Genomic DNA, 14,054 nt, shown 5'->3' with positions numbered 1-14,054 from the left:
ACTATATGATAACGAGCCAAAATTATTTTAATAAATCCTAAACCTAACCAAGAAATGTATTTAGCTTGAACTGCATTCGTGTTTTTTTTTTTTATTCGGTGTAGAAGCAATGTTAGCAGATATACCAAGAGATGACTAAAAACATCTGAAGCGTTGTCGTATTTCCCAATGGCTTTGTCACCTAATTTCTTTTATTTGGTCTTTGATTGACTCAGGACACCTAAAAGCTAAATCTCTGCGCCCCGTCTGGCTCATTACGAGCATCTCAAACCTTCTTTCCATCACCGCTGAGATTGATTGTATAATATTGCACACGTGGCAGTTTCCTAATGACTATTTATCACAAATGAGCCATGTGTGTATTCTTCTCATTTAACGCCATGCTGCAAGATACAAAGGCTAAATATATTTGAGTCTATGACTTCTTATAATTTCAGAGATTTGACACCTGATTTTATAGGGGGGAAAAAGTACAATGTTTAAACATCTGCTGCAACTTTTCACAGCTCTTCGTCGTCATCGCTTCACTTTTTCTCACATATGCATTTCGTCCTGACGGACAGCTCAATTTGCATCTGCAAATATAATTATTTTTTTTTCCTCTGAGTGTGCAAAATTAAAAAATCTAAATGGTACTAAAATATATCAAGTCCAGATATAATCGCGAACAGCTGAAGGAAAATGAACTGTGGAGAGGATGGGTGCCTCCGTGTGGCTGTCAGTCTCATTATAGAGTGCCAACCGTGGTAAGAGTCCGTCATCACAATGTGATGTCAAACATTCTTCAGCTTGTAAATAATAACATCTTGAGTCAGTGGTAAGAAATGACTCGCGCGTTTCCATGTCTTGCTGCTGAATGCCTGACACCGAGCTCTCGGTGACTAAGACCGTGCTGCAAAGTATTACAGGAATGCTGCAATGTCATTATCATTCATTCTCACACAAATGACTCGAAAAAGAATCTCCAAACAAGCTGAAGCTTCGATTCTCACTTGCATTTAATGGGCTTGTTCGTTGTGGAGGTTAGAAACCGAAAACATCATCAATCCGTCGACAAATGACTTACTGCCTCTCTAAACTTGGTAGAGGGTCATGCGAGACGATTTCAAAAAGGACATTTTACCATCGAAAGCAGCATTCGGGACTTGGCGAAATAAAAAAAAACCTATTTGTAGTTTCTGGCAGAGAGATGCTGAAGCGAACACGAGAAGGCTTCCGTTTCTGCTTCTAATCCGTACACACGATTAAACCTGCAGTCAGTGATTCTCCAGAAGAAGAAGAAACCAACAACCTCAGAGAGCATCACTCATACAGCAAGATGAAACCAGAGCAGCAGAGATGCGCCATCATTGACTTTCAAGGAAATGCAAGCGTTTCCCTAATGATTGGGCTGCCCTCAAGTGGCAGGATTTTGCACTGAAACTAAAAAAAAAAAAAAAAAAAAGCACATGAGCAAAACTTACTGGTAGTCAAGTTTCAATTTGAAAAAAAAAAGAAAGAAAAAAAAGAGAGATCTGATTATCTAAAGCATCAACCAGAAAATCCTCTTTCTAATCTCACCTGGGAAACAGAGAGTCTGACACTTTTCATATTAGACCAAAATGCTCACCTGTATGAGAATTCTCTCTGAAAAGTGCAACAAGAAACAAAACAAGGCCCCCAAAGGACGCAAAACAATCTGAAAAAGTTGCAAACACGCCATAGTCACGGCCGATGCAAATTTGACATAAAACAACTGTAAAGTCGAACCAGTAAAAGATTCAGCACAAGGAGAATGTATAACAGGACATGTCAATTAAAACCAAAAAGGAATACAAAGAGATGCCACCAGATCATAAACGCAACAATAAAGAACTGTAAAAGGTAAGAAACACACACAAATGACCACTATAAGTTGCACAACAACCACAGCAAGATGCACATTTAGTATAAAAGCTGTTCAGCCTGACATAAAATATTTTTACTTACATCTTAGTTTAAAGATGTAAAAGACTCAATGAGAAGGACTAACAGCACATTTGTAATTTCAACTAAATTGAATGCATTCGATGTTTGTTTTTCTGACTGAGACATTAGTCGCCATTATTCAGACTGTAATAAGAAAGTAATTTAAGAAAAATATGGGCTAGAAAGTGGGATTTGATGCACTTCTGGCTCCAGTGAGAATGAACGCAGCCTTGTTATGGACTGGGGGGGGGGGGGGGGGGGGGGCTTTCACACGTCTGAGCCCAGGGGTCACGTTTACTTCCAACACGCCCCCGCTCGTGCAGTATAACTCGGTAAATAATCGTAGGAATCATAAAAGTGTGTTCAAATATGAAAGGCGTGTTAATGTATTCCCTAAAGTCGCTCAATAATAACTTTATTGCAGCGAACCGTCATTAGCCATCACCGCCTGGTGCGTGGATGCTGGCCTCGGAACACGTCGGCCCGCACCGGGACTTCTTCAGAGGAAGCCCCCCGTCAAACTGCACCACAGGCACGAGCAGGGGAAAAAAAAAAGAAGAAAAGAAAACACCGGGCTGGCTTACTTTTTAAAGTCGGCGCTGAAGAGTCTGAAGGCGGCTCCTGTGTTGGAGGAGGTCGGGGTGTTCTCCTGCCCCGCTTCCACCGCAGCCTCCGCTCCTCCCTGGTCGTTGTAAAGAGGTCCGGACGACATGCTTTCGCTTCGAACCGACAAAAAAAGTCACCGTGCCGAGACAAAAAAAAAAAAAAAACACTCATAAACGTACCGGTATGCCGGGGTTACGTGGCTTTTTAAAAGCTGCAGCGGAGCAAAAACTTCTTCCAGATTTCAGCAACTTTTCACACGCAGCAGCGGAAGTGTGAGTTGGACAAGTTGGTGTCACATGACGGAGCCTCAGCTGCCCCAGTGTAGATGTACAACACATAGAATCCATTATTAGGAGCTGATTCAGAGCAGGAAAAATGTAAAGAAATTATTTTTTATTATAAACAATGAAAAAACACACTATATGTATATATTCTAATTACAAGAATAAAAGTAACGTAATTTCAATTAGCAACATCGCATGTGAATCGCATCCCAAATGTGGGATAAATGTCAATGCATAAAATGATGTTACTTCACAATACACCGAATAACATTATAAACAAAGTTAGAAGTAAAAAGTGACTTGTTAGTAGAAAAATAAATACATAAAAAATACACGCACATATTGAATGAAAAATGAAAGAAAATTCAAAGTAAACAAATACATACATTCAGAAGAAATATTTGGCCAGAAATAGACACAGTAGAAAGATTGAATTATGGTAATTATTAAAAATAAACAAATATAGCTAGTGAGACTCCTTCCCATCTCGGGATGGACTTACATTTATAGTTATGAAATCACAATATGAAAAGATGTGGCACAAAGTTCAAAAGTTTAGATAATCATGCCCATATTTTATTGATTCATTGGCGTCGAATAGAGCTGTCTGTGGCCCATGAACTAAAATTAGTTCGGCAGTCCCGCAACAGAAGATTACAACCGTATCAACAATGTTATCAGTCCAAAGTTTTGTTTCTCTTTAATTGTAATCGGACGTGACGTCCCTTAACTTCCGCCCAGCTTCACGGCACGTCACAGTGAATCTACTGTTGGTGTCCAATCACCTCCCGGATACTATCTCCGAACAGTCAACACCTGACTTCACCTCCGACAGCGTCAGCTACTCCGGCGCTTTCTTCGTCTTTTAAGTGCCCTCGCAAAAAGTTCAGTAATATTTATCTCCCCTGACACGCATTTAACGGAGCCACCTCGAGCCGTCCCGTCAAGAGAATGTCAGACTTCGACAGCAACCCGTTCGCGGACCCGGACTTAAGCCACCCGTTTCAGGTAACGTTAGCTTTGCTAAGTTAGCCACATTAGCTTCTTTTTCCACACCAAGTGTAAACAAAAGTCTGGAAATGCTCAAGTCTCAGTGGAAGTGCTGTCACCGGGCTGTGTGGAGACAAACTGCCAACCGTCCAACTGATTGGATGTGTTTATAAGCACTCTCGCTTAAAGTTGGCACAGTTTGTGTGGAATAGTACGAAAAAGTTGTGTTAGCCTTCTTGATAATAACATAGTTATCTGCAGTAGATTGATTAAAACGTACCTATTCCCCCTCTGTTCCCTTTACTTACAGGGATCGACTTTCTTTATTAGGCTAGTGTTGATTGGCCTCATGAGATTTTCCAGAATCGTTAATATTTAATTATTTTGTGACGCACCTGGTTGCAGCAACATTTTGCTGCATGTTTTGGGACCTGGTGTCTTTAAAGGTGCAGGAAAATGTTATTTAGATTATTTAGATGGTAGCAAATGACAGCAGATTCTATTTAATGGAACATGCATTATTAAAAAAACCAAAAAAAAACCCAAAGGTTTTTAGCAGGAAATAATTCACATGTCTGCCTTAAAATGTACAAAAATCAGGGTCTAAATATCCTTTACGTGTTAAAATTAGAGGAATGCATGTCTTTTAAATATAATTGTTTCAGTTTTAGTTGCGCTCTATTCATGGTATTTCAGAATTAATGGATCAAGTCATGTCAAGGTTATTTTTTTCTAAATAGTCCTGAATCTTTCAGCACATTTTATGTCTACATTTTTTACAATAGCCATTTTGGTGAGAAAATACAGATTATTGTTGCTTGAATCTTCTTGCAGAAACTTGGCGATGTGCTGATGGCTCGATGTGGCTGTACAGACTCAGGATGAGTGAATCATTCACGTAGTCTCATTAACATACTGCCATGACAAGTGAACCCCTGCTTGTCCTGCCATTTTTCTTTTTTTCCTGCATTTTCTTTCCCGTCGCCCGAAGACTGCCGGAGCCTGGTTGGAATCTCTCAGCTATTCGTCAATAGTTGATGAAATCATATGGCGACATGTGGTGCCCGGTGCCCCGCTGGCTCCTTTTCCTGCTCGTCTTCATCACTTCCAGTCATGTCTTGTGTTTTGTCCCCATTTTTTTTTTTCCCAAGACGTGTGCTACTTGCCAAAATTAGGCTCCCGTGTTGTTTAATTAAAAACTCTTGTGAGGGAGTGCAGACATCACACTGTGAATGGCTGTGGGTTAATCAGATTAGAGAATGAGGTAGAAAGTACATAGAAACACACACAATCTGGTCTTTATGGTATTGAAATGTGGCTTTAATCATTCTGAACATGCTTCATCGGCACGTTAAAGATAATGTAAATGTTGGACTGCCCAAACTGGTTTGTTAATAGTAAGACATTGTTTGGTCTTGGTGTTTGAGCCATGTTGTGATAGTGAAACAGAGGAGGTATACTAAGGTGTGGCAGGCACAAGATGAAACTAGTTGTTTGTACGGCTTCGATCTTTCGTGTTGAAAATAAAATCCTACCGTTAAACCCAACAATTTCTAAGATGATCTGTCTTTCTCAGTCATCACTAGCTGCGACTTACTAACAATAGAAATGCAGGATGAACATGATCAGTGGGCTACAGTGGCAAAATGTAAAAAAAAAAAAGTAAAGCATGATGGATGTAAACAAAGAAGACGTACATCGTATGCTGTGGTTCAGCTTGCGTTGTCTTTGTGCAATTGCTTAGGTTCATGTCGTACATTGTAGCTCGCTGTGAACTTATACGATTGTTAGAATCAGACAGTCGTTAGCCAAGTAATGACAATAACAATTCAGATATACTTTGTTTATAGGATGTGATAGAGAATGTCAGGTTCAGAGGTTTTGATTGAGGCCAGTTGGACAGTAATGTAGGACCAGACGGCTCTGGTTTCAGCAGGAACAGCATCCGGCGTAAAAAAAAAGAAGTGTGCCAAATCAAACATGCGAATCACATGATCTGCTGTGGAGTGCGGCTGAAAAGAGGAAGAGGAGGAACTCTGTAGTTTAGCTGAATATGTAACCAAAACGTGTGTTCGTGACGTGCAACAAGTTGAATCATTGGTAGTTTTTTTTTTGGTTTTTTTTAAATGGAGATGCGTTTCGCAGTGAATCCTCGTGTGAATATGCATGCGTTTGTTTGGCCGTGGCGCTCGGAGCAGGATTAAATTTTAAACCGTGACTGTCGGCTGAAATATTCATGACCCCGGTCTGGTGACAAGTGTGCGGCAGGAGAAGAGGAGGAGAAGCTCGTAGAAATTTAAAGAGTGTGGAGGAGAGGAAGGCGCCGAGGGGTCCGCGGCAGCACTTGAGGAATATGCAGATCGGATGTTGATCTTGACGAGCAGTTTGAATGAAACCGGTGACGCCAGCTGATGGTGAGAGCTCATGAATGGATATAAATTGATTTCTTTTTTTTTTAAGCTTATTTACTTTCTCGTGACGGTTTCTGCCTTATAAAAGCCAAAGCGGAGAGATTTTGAAAGCGTTTGTTCAAATGTGTCTCGTTGCTGAAACGTTTTGTTTCTAAGCTTCAGCAGCACTTAAGAAAAGAACTCGGTGTCTCCTTTTATTTCTGTCTTCATCTGCCAAAAGTCTTCCAACCCCCCCGCCGCCTGCTGATGCCCAGAGCTTGACTATTCATAGCTGCCTTCCTGTGGAAATTATTGGAATCATCCCGTCTTTGCCGCTATTGAATTATAGGCCTGTTGCTGGGGTTTGTTTTGTGAATAAAGCGACGAGATTGGCCTCGGTCTGGCGGAATAATGGAGGCTCTTCACGCTCGACACTTCTGCAGCCGTTCTCAGCTGAAATGCAAACACGAGACATGATGGAGACGCCTGTTCTCACAACAACGCATAATTAGTTTGACTTCACAGGAGCGAAGTTGAACTTTAAGCTTGTTTTTTTTGTGTTTAAGGATCCGTCAGTGACACAAGTGAGACCTGTGGCTCCTCCGGGATTGGAGGAGTATAATCCCTTCACAGACGTCAAATCGGTGAGTTTCCAGACGTCTTACATCACCAATGCACAGATGGATAATTGAATTGATGAAATATAGATTTCTTCAGCATGAAGGTGAGCCTCCAGTCTTTTTTTCTTCTTCGTTCAGACTAGTTATACAAGCACACAGTGAATCATCTCTGACGACTACAAGTTGCCGACAAGCCGTCAGCTGATGATTTTATTTAGTTTTAATTTTTCTACTTCAGTTTTGGTGATCTTTGTGTAGTTTTGTTTTGTTTTTTTAATGAGTTTGGGTGCATCTGCATGGATCCAGGACGGCAGAAGCAGGCTCAGCATTTAGTCTTTGTCATATTTTCACCATCTCGTCTCCAAGATAGTCGTTTTTTATCTCACGGTTTGACTCATTGCATGATAACGTGATTAACAGTTTATTTTCTACTTCTTTAATTGCACAGTATATCTCTGAGTGTTACTTTTTAAAAGGTCCAGAACATAAAATAATGAAAGAAAAAGCCTAATCACTTTTTCATCACATTTAATTCCAATTAAATGTCAATAGTAGGAAATACAAAGGAAAAACAAAGTATATCTACAATTCGCACTCTAATAATCAAATGACTCTTTGTTTTAAACAGATGGCTTTGAATTACAAAGATACTTGAATAATGAATTCATTCTCAACAGATTGAAGGCCAGAGGATATGAAATGTTGCCATAAATACTGGACTTTTGGATTTTAACGGGACGGAGCTCTATGATTTCACCCAAATTTACTCAAGCGCAACTTTTTGTTTTTCTTCCGTTTTCTTAATGCCACATTTGCAGTTCCAACCTGCAGTGATTCAAAAGCAGAGTGGTTGTTTGACGTGTCATTTTGAGTCATTTTCCCTTGATTGATCAAATATGAAAATGTGGAACCGGCTGCAGTTCAGTCTTTTACAGTGACGATGAACTTGTGATGCTGTCGGCGCAGTCCGTGCGTTCACCTGTCAAGCTCTCTGGCGCTTCCTTCGCAGACGCCGGCGGGGATGGCGCCGAAGACCGGAGGCGCCGCCGCTGCCGCCGCCAACATACAGCCCGCCATCATGAAACCCACCGAGGAGCCTCCGGCCTACTCGCACGCTCAGCCTCAGGTACGACTCGCCGCCGCCGGAGCTCCCGGAAGCTGAAATGAGACACTGCGTTGAACGATAGCAAGCGAGTGAAACAAAACGGAGACAAGACGACGTTACTGTAGCGTCACGTGTATATAAGCAGCGCCGGGCCGGGGCCTTTTTTTTTTTTTCTCCTCGAGGTTTCTCACCCGGCATCGCCAGCAGAGACTCCGATATGGGTAACGGAGGCAGAAAAACGTATTAACACAACAGCTGGTTTCACACCGAGGCTGAGCACTGAAGAGCAGCCCCCCCCCCCCCCCCCCGCAGGTGGCTGCGATGTGGAAATTCTCTCTCGCCAGACTCGCCGGCGGTCGGGAGAGAAATCACGGCCCGGTGGAGGAAATAGCTTGTGATCCTGCATCTCATTTGTGAGACGGACTCCTGGGAACATGTTGTTACGATGTCTGCCCCCCCCCCCTGCTGCTGCCGCCTCCCGCAGGAGAATTGGATTTATACCAAAAGCAAAAAAAAAAAAAACGTTTTCTATTGAGCTGAATATATATATTTCCAAAGTTGTACTCTGACCACGGTGATGACATTGGCTGTGTGTTTTGCAGGAGCAGACGCGAGCAGCCACTGAGCTGCTGAAGAGGCAGGAGGAGCTGGAGAAGAAGGCCGCGGAGCTGGACCGGCGGGAGCGGGAGATGCAGTCGCTCAGCGCTTCAGGAGGTCAGCAGGGGACGGCGGCGCCAAGAGACATTCACGTTTTTAACGGATTCTGTTTTCGATCAAGCTGGGAAATAATTTCCCACGAACATTCAGTGCCATTTCATATTGATTAAACTCTCTTGTTTGTTTTTTTTAGTTTTCTTCCCAATTTTGCATTAATAAACATTGATTCACTCAATGGATATATCCCCTTGTAGTTTTTACAATGATAGCGACGTAGTAGTAAAATCGGATTGTTACAAACACCAGAGATTTCACAGCTGCTTCCACAGATGCCAGGAGCAGAAGACGGTGTGTTACTATGGTAACGTGCCTCCTGTGTGGGGGTGCGGTGGTCGTAGCAGTGTCAAGAAATTGGAAACAGTATGAATATAACTTGTGTGACTCTGTCCTCAATATCCCGATGGATGTGAGCGGGTCAGGCTGATGCGAGCTTTGAGGCTAAACTCCTTTTGTTTCCCAAATCGACCGCTCGGATAGGTTTAATTTCCTACTTTTCCTATCTTTTGGAGCACGTTTTAGGTCAATCAATCCAAATTCCCTGCCAGTTTGGTTTAAAAAGATCTTTTTTTTGAAAGTTTTTAACCTGGTCTCTCGTTAAATGCAGGATAGCAGCGTATGAAGTGTGGACTCACATTCTTCCGTTCTCCTCCTCCAGGCAGGAAAAACAACTGGCCCCCCCTCCCGGAGCAGTTCCCCGTGGGCCCGTGTTTCTACCACGACGTCACCGTGGATATCCCCGTAGAGTTTCAGAAGACGGTGAAAATCATGTACTACCTCTGGATGTGTGAGTGTTTCCCTTTAATCACTGCTGCCGTCACAATGACTCGGGTGTTTGTTGGCGGGAGGAAAGAGTGCAATGAGATATTGAATGATTATCAGGAAAAAAAAAACGTTATCGTTTCCTCACGGATTATTTTGTGATTATATTCACCCATTTGGTCAACGAAATTGGATGGAATATGAAATTGGTAGTTTCATAATGTGGAGATAACTGGCACCTTGTACAGTTTATTCTTCAACCTACAAATATTAATCGAAGTCTGAAGATATTTTAATTAAGAAATGTATTGGTAGATAATTCCGCAATATAAAGGTTATGAGCTGCAGCCCTGCTCTTCGGCCGTCGTCCTGTTTGGTTTTTCCTCTTTTAATGCCTCGGAGCTGAGCTGGTTTTTAATGACCTGCTGCTGAATAATTAATGATAGCGAGCGTTTCTCTGCGGGCATGTTCATATGTATTGTTTCCATCCAGCGCCTGAAGGCCTTCACTGTGAAAATCTAACGACTACTAAACTACTTTTTAATGTGATTAAACACATGAAAAGTGGTCATGGTTTATCGTTATTGTAAATTTCTAACAAATGGCTCACAGCAAAGCGGCCTCCTTCACTTTCAGTGCGTAAATGAACCCCTGCAACCAAAGCCTTTCTGACTTGTTTAATGCAGCTCATCGCACTCGCAATAATTGGCATTGTTCATTCCTGTAAACCCCCTGGAGTTTTCCCGCGGCTGCTCCTCCCCGACACATAAGCGACCTCCGGCGTGATGCATTGCTTTCGAACGCAGGATTTAAAAGCACTCATCTTAATCGATTAGCTGCTAAAATAGTCCCAGGACGTTATTAAAAAAAAAAGAGAGAGAGAGAGTCCTGGATGCCACGTTTTCTTCCCGACGCTTGCAGCCTGTCCATGTCGGAGCGTGACAAAGCCGGCCGGTGTCACGGTTGGAGCGGCGTGCAGCAGTTCCCCCCCCCCCCCCCCCCCCCCCCCGTGTCTCTGCCAAGTCCAGATTGAAAGTACAGGAAGCGCAAGACGCTTAATATTTCAACATGCAACTCGGCGCAGGGCGTTTAATAATTCATCACCGGTACCATTTGTTCTTGTGGCCCTGACAAGAGTCATTGTGGGTTTTTCTGGTCAGGCTAGAGGGATTTTTTTTTTTTTTTTTTTTACACTGCCGGGTGAAATCTAACATCAGTGTGTGGAGACGCTTGTGCCGACAATGTGCAGGGGAAAGAAAGAGAGAGAGAGAGAGAGAAAGTTCTCCACTCGGTTTAAGAAAGAGGCAAAAGAGTAGACTTTCTTTGCTTTCCTTAAACATTCATCTGAAAGCTGCAGCCCTCTGAAGTCTGCAACCTTTAAACAATCATCTGACCCGAGTCGCTGCGCGGAGCCACATGACTGCGCGGCGTGCGTCTCGTCATGTGGCTCCTTGGATTCCTGTCCAGCCCCATTCACTGTACCGCAAATGTGATTTCTCCACCATGAGGGGTTGCAGAGGGGGGGGGAGCATTTTTTTCTGTTTTAACCAGAAAATAACACTTTGTTTTCTGAGGAAGCGTCTCCTCCAGGCTGTGTGACTTTGTCGTGTTTTCAGACAATAGAGCCTTTGTTCTCGTGGCGTTCTGCACAGAGAGACGTTGATGCAGAACGTCGCTCCTCGTTTCATTTTCGTCCACGGAGGCTCGCTGATGTTTTTGGGGCGGAGTGCCGTTTGTTTGCTTTGTGCAACTTTCTGACTGCGTTTCTATAAGTAGATGGGAGCTTTGGCTCCTCGCAGCAGTCACATTGCTGACTCACTTGTAGAAAAACAACAGATTTTAAGTCCTAATCAGAGACAACATCTTGATCTTTTTGCCTGAGAAAAAGTCAGTTAGTGTGTGTGTGATGAGCTGCATTAACACCTGCACTTTGGGTTCCGGCTGCAAACTATAAAAATAGCATAAGATGGTTTGTGTTTTCTATGGCTGATGGATCCAGCTCCGGAAGCGATGTTAACCAGAACTGATCTCCTTTTCAAAGCTCCCGATGGACTTCTGATTACTACTATGACATTGTTTATTTACAAATATGGTTGATCTGCCGTCTCTCTGTGACCTCAGAATTAGCACTGAAGCAGATCTCTGTTATTGTTTTACTCGGCTCTTGTTTGCTGGGGGAGGAGTGCCGCATTAATCCTAAACTAACAAAGTAATTCTGTAAGACTGTATCCTGCAATCCTGTTAATGAAGGACCCGCCGCCGGCTGGATGTTGAAGGTTTGTACTCCCAGTCACAACGAGCGCGAATATCCAGACTCTGGAGCATCGGAGTTTATTCAAATATTAACTTTCGACAACTTGTTGACAGTTCCACATTTCCCTCCTGCAGTTACTCACCGCTCTGTTGCATCGTTCTCCTTCCTCAGTCCACGCCGGGACGCTGATGGCGAACCTGGTGGGCTGCCTGGCCTGGTTCATCGTGGACGCCAGCCGCGGCGTGGACTTCGGCCTGTCCATCCTCTGGCTGCTGGTCTTCACGCCGTGCTCCTTCGTCTGCTGGTACCGACCGCTTTACGGCGCCTTCCGGTAAACAGCACAAATCCAACAATTAAGTGTTGTTTTTTTTTGTTTTCACACATCGCGAGAAAAACCGCTGGGCTGATGTTTCTGCTTTTTCGTTCTTCTTGCGCAGGAGCGACAGTTCCTTCCGATTTTTCATTTTCTTCTTCGTCTACATCTGCCAGTTTGGCGTCTACGTCATACAGTGCATCGGCATCTCCGGTTGGGGAGCCAGGTGAGACTTTCTTTTAACGTTGGAATCACAAGTGACAATACAATATTGCTTGTATTATGTGGAGGCAATGAAAGTGATGAAGGTCATCGAATAAAACATTTAGGACTTTATTCAAACACAGTTTAAAGTGCTGCTATTCTTTTTAAGTTGGATGTTTGACTTGAGAAGACCAGAAAACTTAAAACGCAAAAACAACAAATGATAAATGTGGAAAAAGATGCAATTTTGTATAAAAATAGTATAAAACAAAACTGAATACAAACGTACTTGAAAGAAGATCGAAATTCTTCATAATTGGCTCAAATTTTAATTTGGTTTATTTTAAATTTACATTCAAATCGAAGATGACACGATTTTTCACAACGGACAGATTGGGAAAATGTTTTCCTAAAAGAATCTAACCATTGCGTTCGTGGGAACGTTTTGCAGCAGGTCGGTGCTGCAGAGTCTGTCCCAAGGGTTCTGACGTAGAAATAAATGTCCGCTGTGGTTCAGGTTATTAAGATGAGACTTCGTTGTTTGTTTTTTCCAATCATTTCCTCATCCTCAGCGGCTGGATCTCGGCTTTGACGGGACTGAACAAGAGCATCCCGGTGGGCATCATCATGCTGCTGGTCGCGGCCCTCTTCACCGCGCTGGCCGTCATGTCCCTCTTCATGTTCAAAAAGGTGGCCGCGTGCGATCCAAATCGGGAAAAGCATGGCCTCTCGCGGCTTGTGACAACTTTTCTCCTCATTGTTCCCCCCACTCCCCCTCTCCCCCCCACAGGTCCACGGCATGTACCGCACCACAGGCGCCAGTTTCGAGAAGGCCCAGCACGAGTTCGCCACCGGCGTCATGTCCAACAAGACGGTCCAGACGGCGGCTGCGAACGCCGCCTCCAGGGCCGCGCAGGAATCCTTCAAAGAGCAGATCTGATGGGACCGGGGAGGTCCGTCTTCTCTCTCTCTCTCTCTCTCTGTCTCTCTCTCTCTCTGTCTCTCTCTCTCTCTCGTCCATCTCAACATCATGTTTGAACACAGGAACGATCTTCTGACAAAGTTTGAAAGCTCATGCGGGACATTCACACAGTTGGTCGCCCCGCCTCTCAACCAGCGTGCTCAGTTTTACTTTCTGTGTTTGTGTGCATGTGTGTTTGGCCAAGTCCATGAATGTGTGCCTTTTTCTTTCTCCTTTTTTTTTTTTTAAATGTTGCTGCCTCGTGGCCTGCTTGTCCACCGCTGACAGATTGTAACATAGTCGTCTCTCGCTCTATAAACCAGGTCAGGCGTTTCTGTGCATCCCCACATGAGTGAAGTCTTCTGCCTCCAAGCCTTCATTCGATCTCTCAACCTGGTCCCCACTTTCTTATTTTAATCTTTAATTTATTACCGGTAAAATGGAAGTCGACTTTCAGTTCATGCACAATGTCGCTGGAGTTGCATAACTTAACACTGCTGCCCCCTGGTGGAGGAACGTTATATTGCTCAAGATGAATGCTGTGCATTCCACTTCACCACCTCCTTGCCTTCTCACTTCTTCTTTTTTTTGGGGGGGGGGGGGGGGCTTTGCTCACGATTGGGTTTTGGAAAAGTGCAAACTTTTCACTTCTTTGACAGGATGCTTCACACAAAATTTTTTATTTTTTTTTAACGGAACACACTAATCAATGGAGACTGCAGATGCCCAGAACCAAATATCACACATGCAACCAACAAATACTTGATGGCTTATATAAATATTTATATTTTAGAGTGGCCTCCTATAGAAATGTCCGAACATTATGGGACAGTTTGATCTTTGATTGAATAAAGGAAGAAAAGAAAAAAGTGTCTCAAACTATGGATGGATCGAAACAGTTTAG

The 14,054-nt window shown here is 43.3% G+C and overlaps 2 protein-coding genes across 3 annotated transcripts in view; one reads left to right on the top strand and one right to left on the bottom strand.

The window, feature by feature from the left end:
* Positions 1-2,688, bottom strand: part of ap3b1a (adaptor related protein complex 3 subunit beta 1a) — a gene marked incomplete at its 5' end in the record, with an annotated part of 58,050 nt that extends 55,362 nt beyond the window's left edge. For both annotated transcript variants that reach the window (XM_080510682.1, XM_080510683.1), the window contains one exon: positions 2,532-2,688. In XM_080510682.1, coding sequence (XP_080366808.1) covers positions 2,532-2,659 — 128 coding nt within the window. The remainder of the gene's footprint in view (positions 1-2,531) is intronic.
* A 971-nt stretch (positions 2,689-3,659) lies between these two features.
* Positions 3,660-13,720, top strand: LOC308139971 (secretory carrier-associated membrane protein 1-like). Its single transcript, XM_080509595.1, has 9 exons — positions 3,660-3,845; positions 6,784-6,861; positions 7,847-7,963; positions 8,545-8,656; positions 9,315-9,443; positions 11,844-12,003; positions 12,110-12,211; positions 12,762-12,879; positions 12,980-13,720. The coding sequence occupies exons 1-9, from the start codon at positions 3,789-3,791 to the stop codon at positions 13,127-13,129; spliced, it is 1,023 nt and encodes a 340-aa protein (XP_080365721.1). The 5' UTR covers positions 3,660-3,788; the 3' UTR covers positions 13,130-13,720.
* Positions 13,721-14,054: the final 334 nt, after the last annotated feature.

This window comes from Blennius ocellaris (genome assembly GCF_963422515.1).
Source record: "Blennius ocellaris genome assembly, chromosome: 15".
In the NCBI taxonomy this organism is placed as follows: domain Eukaryota; kingdom Metazoa; phylum Chordata; class Actinopteri; order Blenniiformes; family Blenniidae; genus Blennius; species Blennius ocellaris.
This window is presented reverse-complemented; position numbering and strand designations above follow the sequence as displayed.

Bases quoted from the DNA above. Each gene is read 5' to 3' on its own strand.
- LOC308139971 (XM_080509595.1), top strand. From the start codon at position 3,789: ATGTCAGACTTCGACAGCAACCCGTTCGCGGACCCGGACTTAAGCCAC. The intron at 7,964-8,544 runs GTACGACTCGCC...TGTGTTTTGCAG, and splicing joins ACTCGCACGCTCAGCCTCAG to GAGCAGACGCGAGCAGCCAC. The intron at 12,212-12,761 runs GTGAGACTTTCT...CCTCATCCTCAG, and splicing joins ATCTCCGGTTGGGGAGCCAG to CGGCTGGATCTCGGCTTTGA.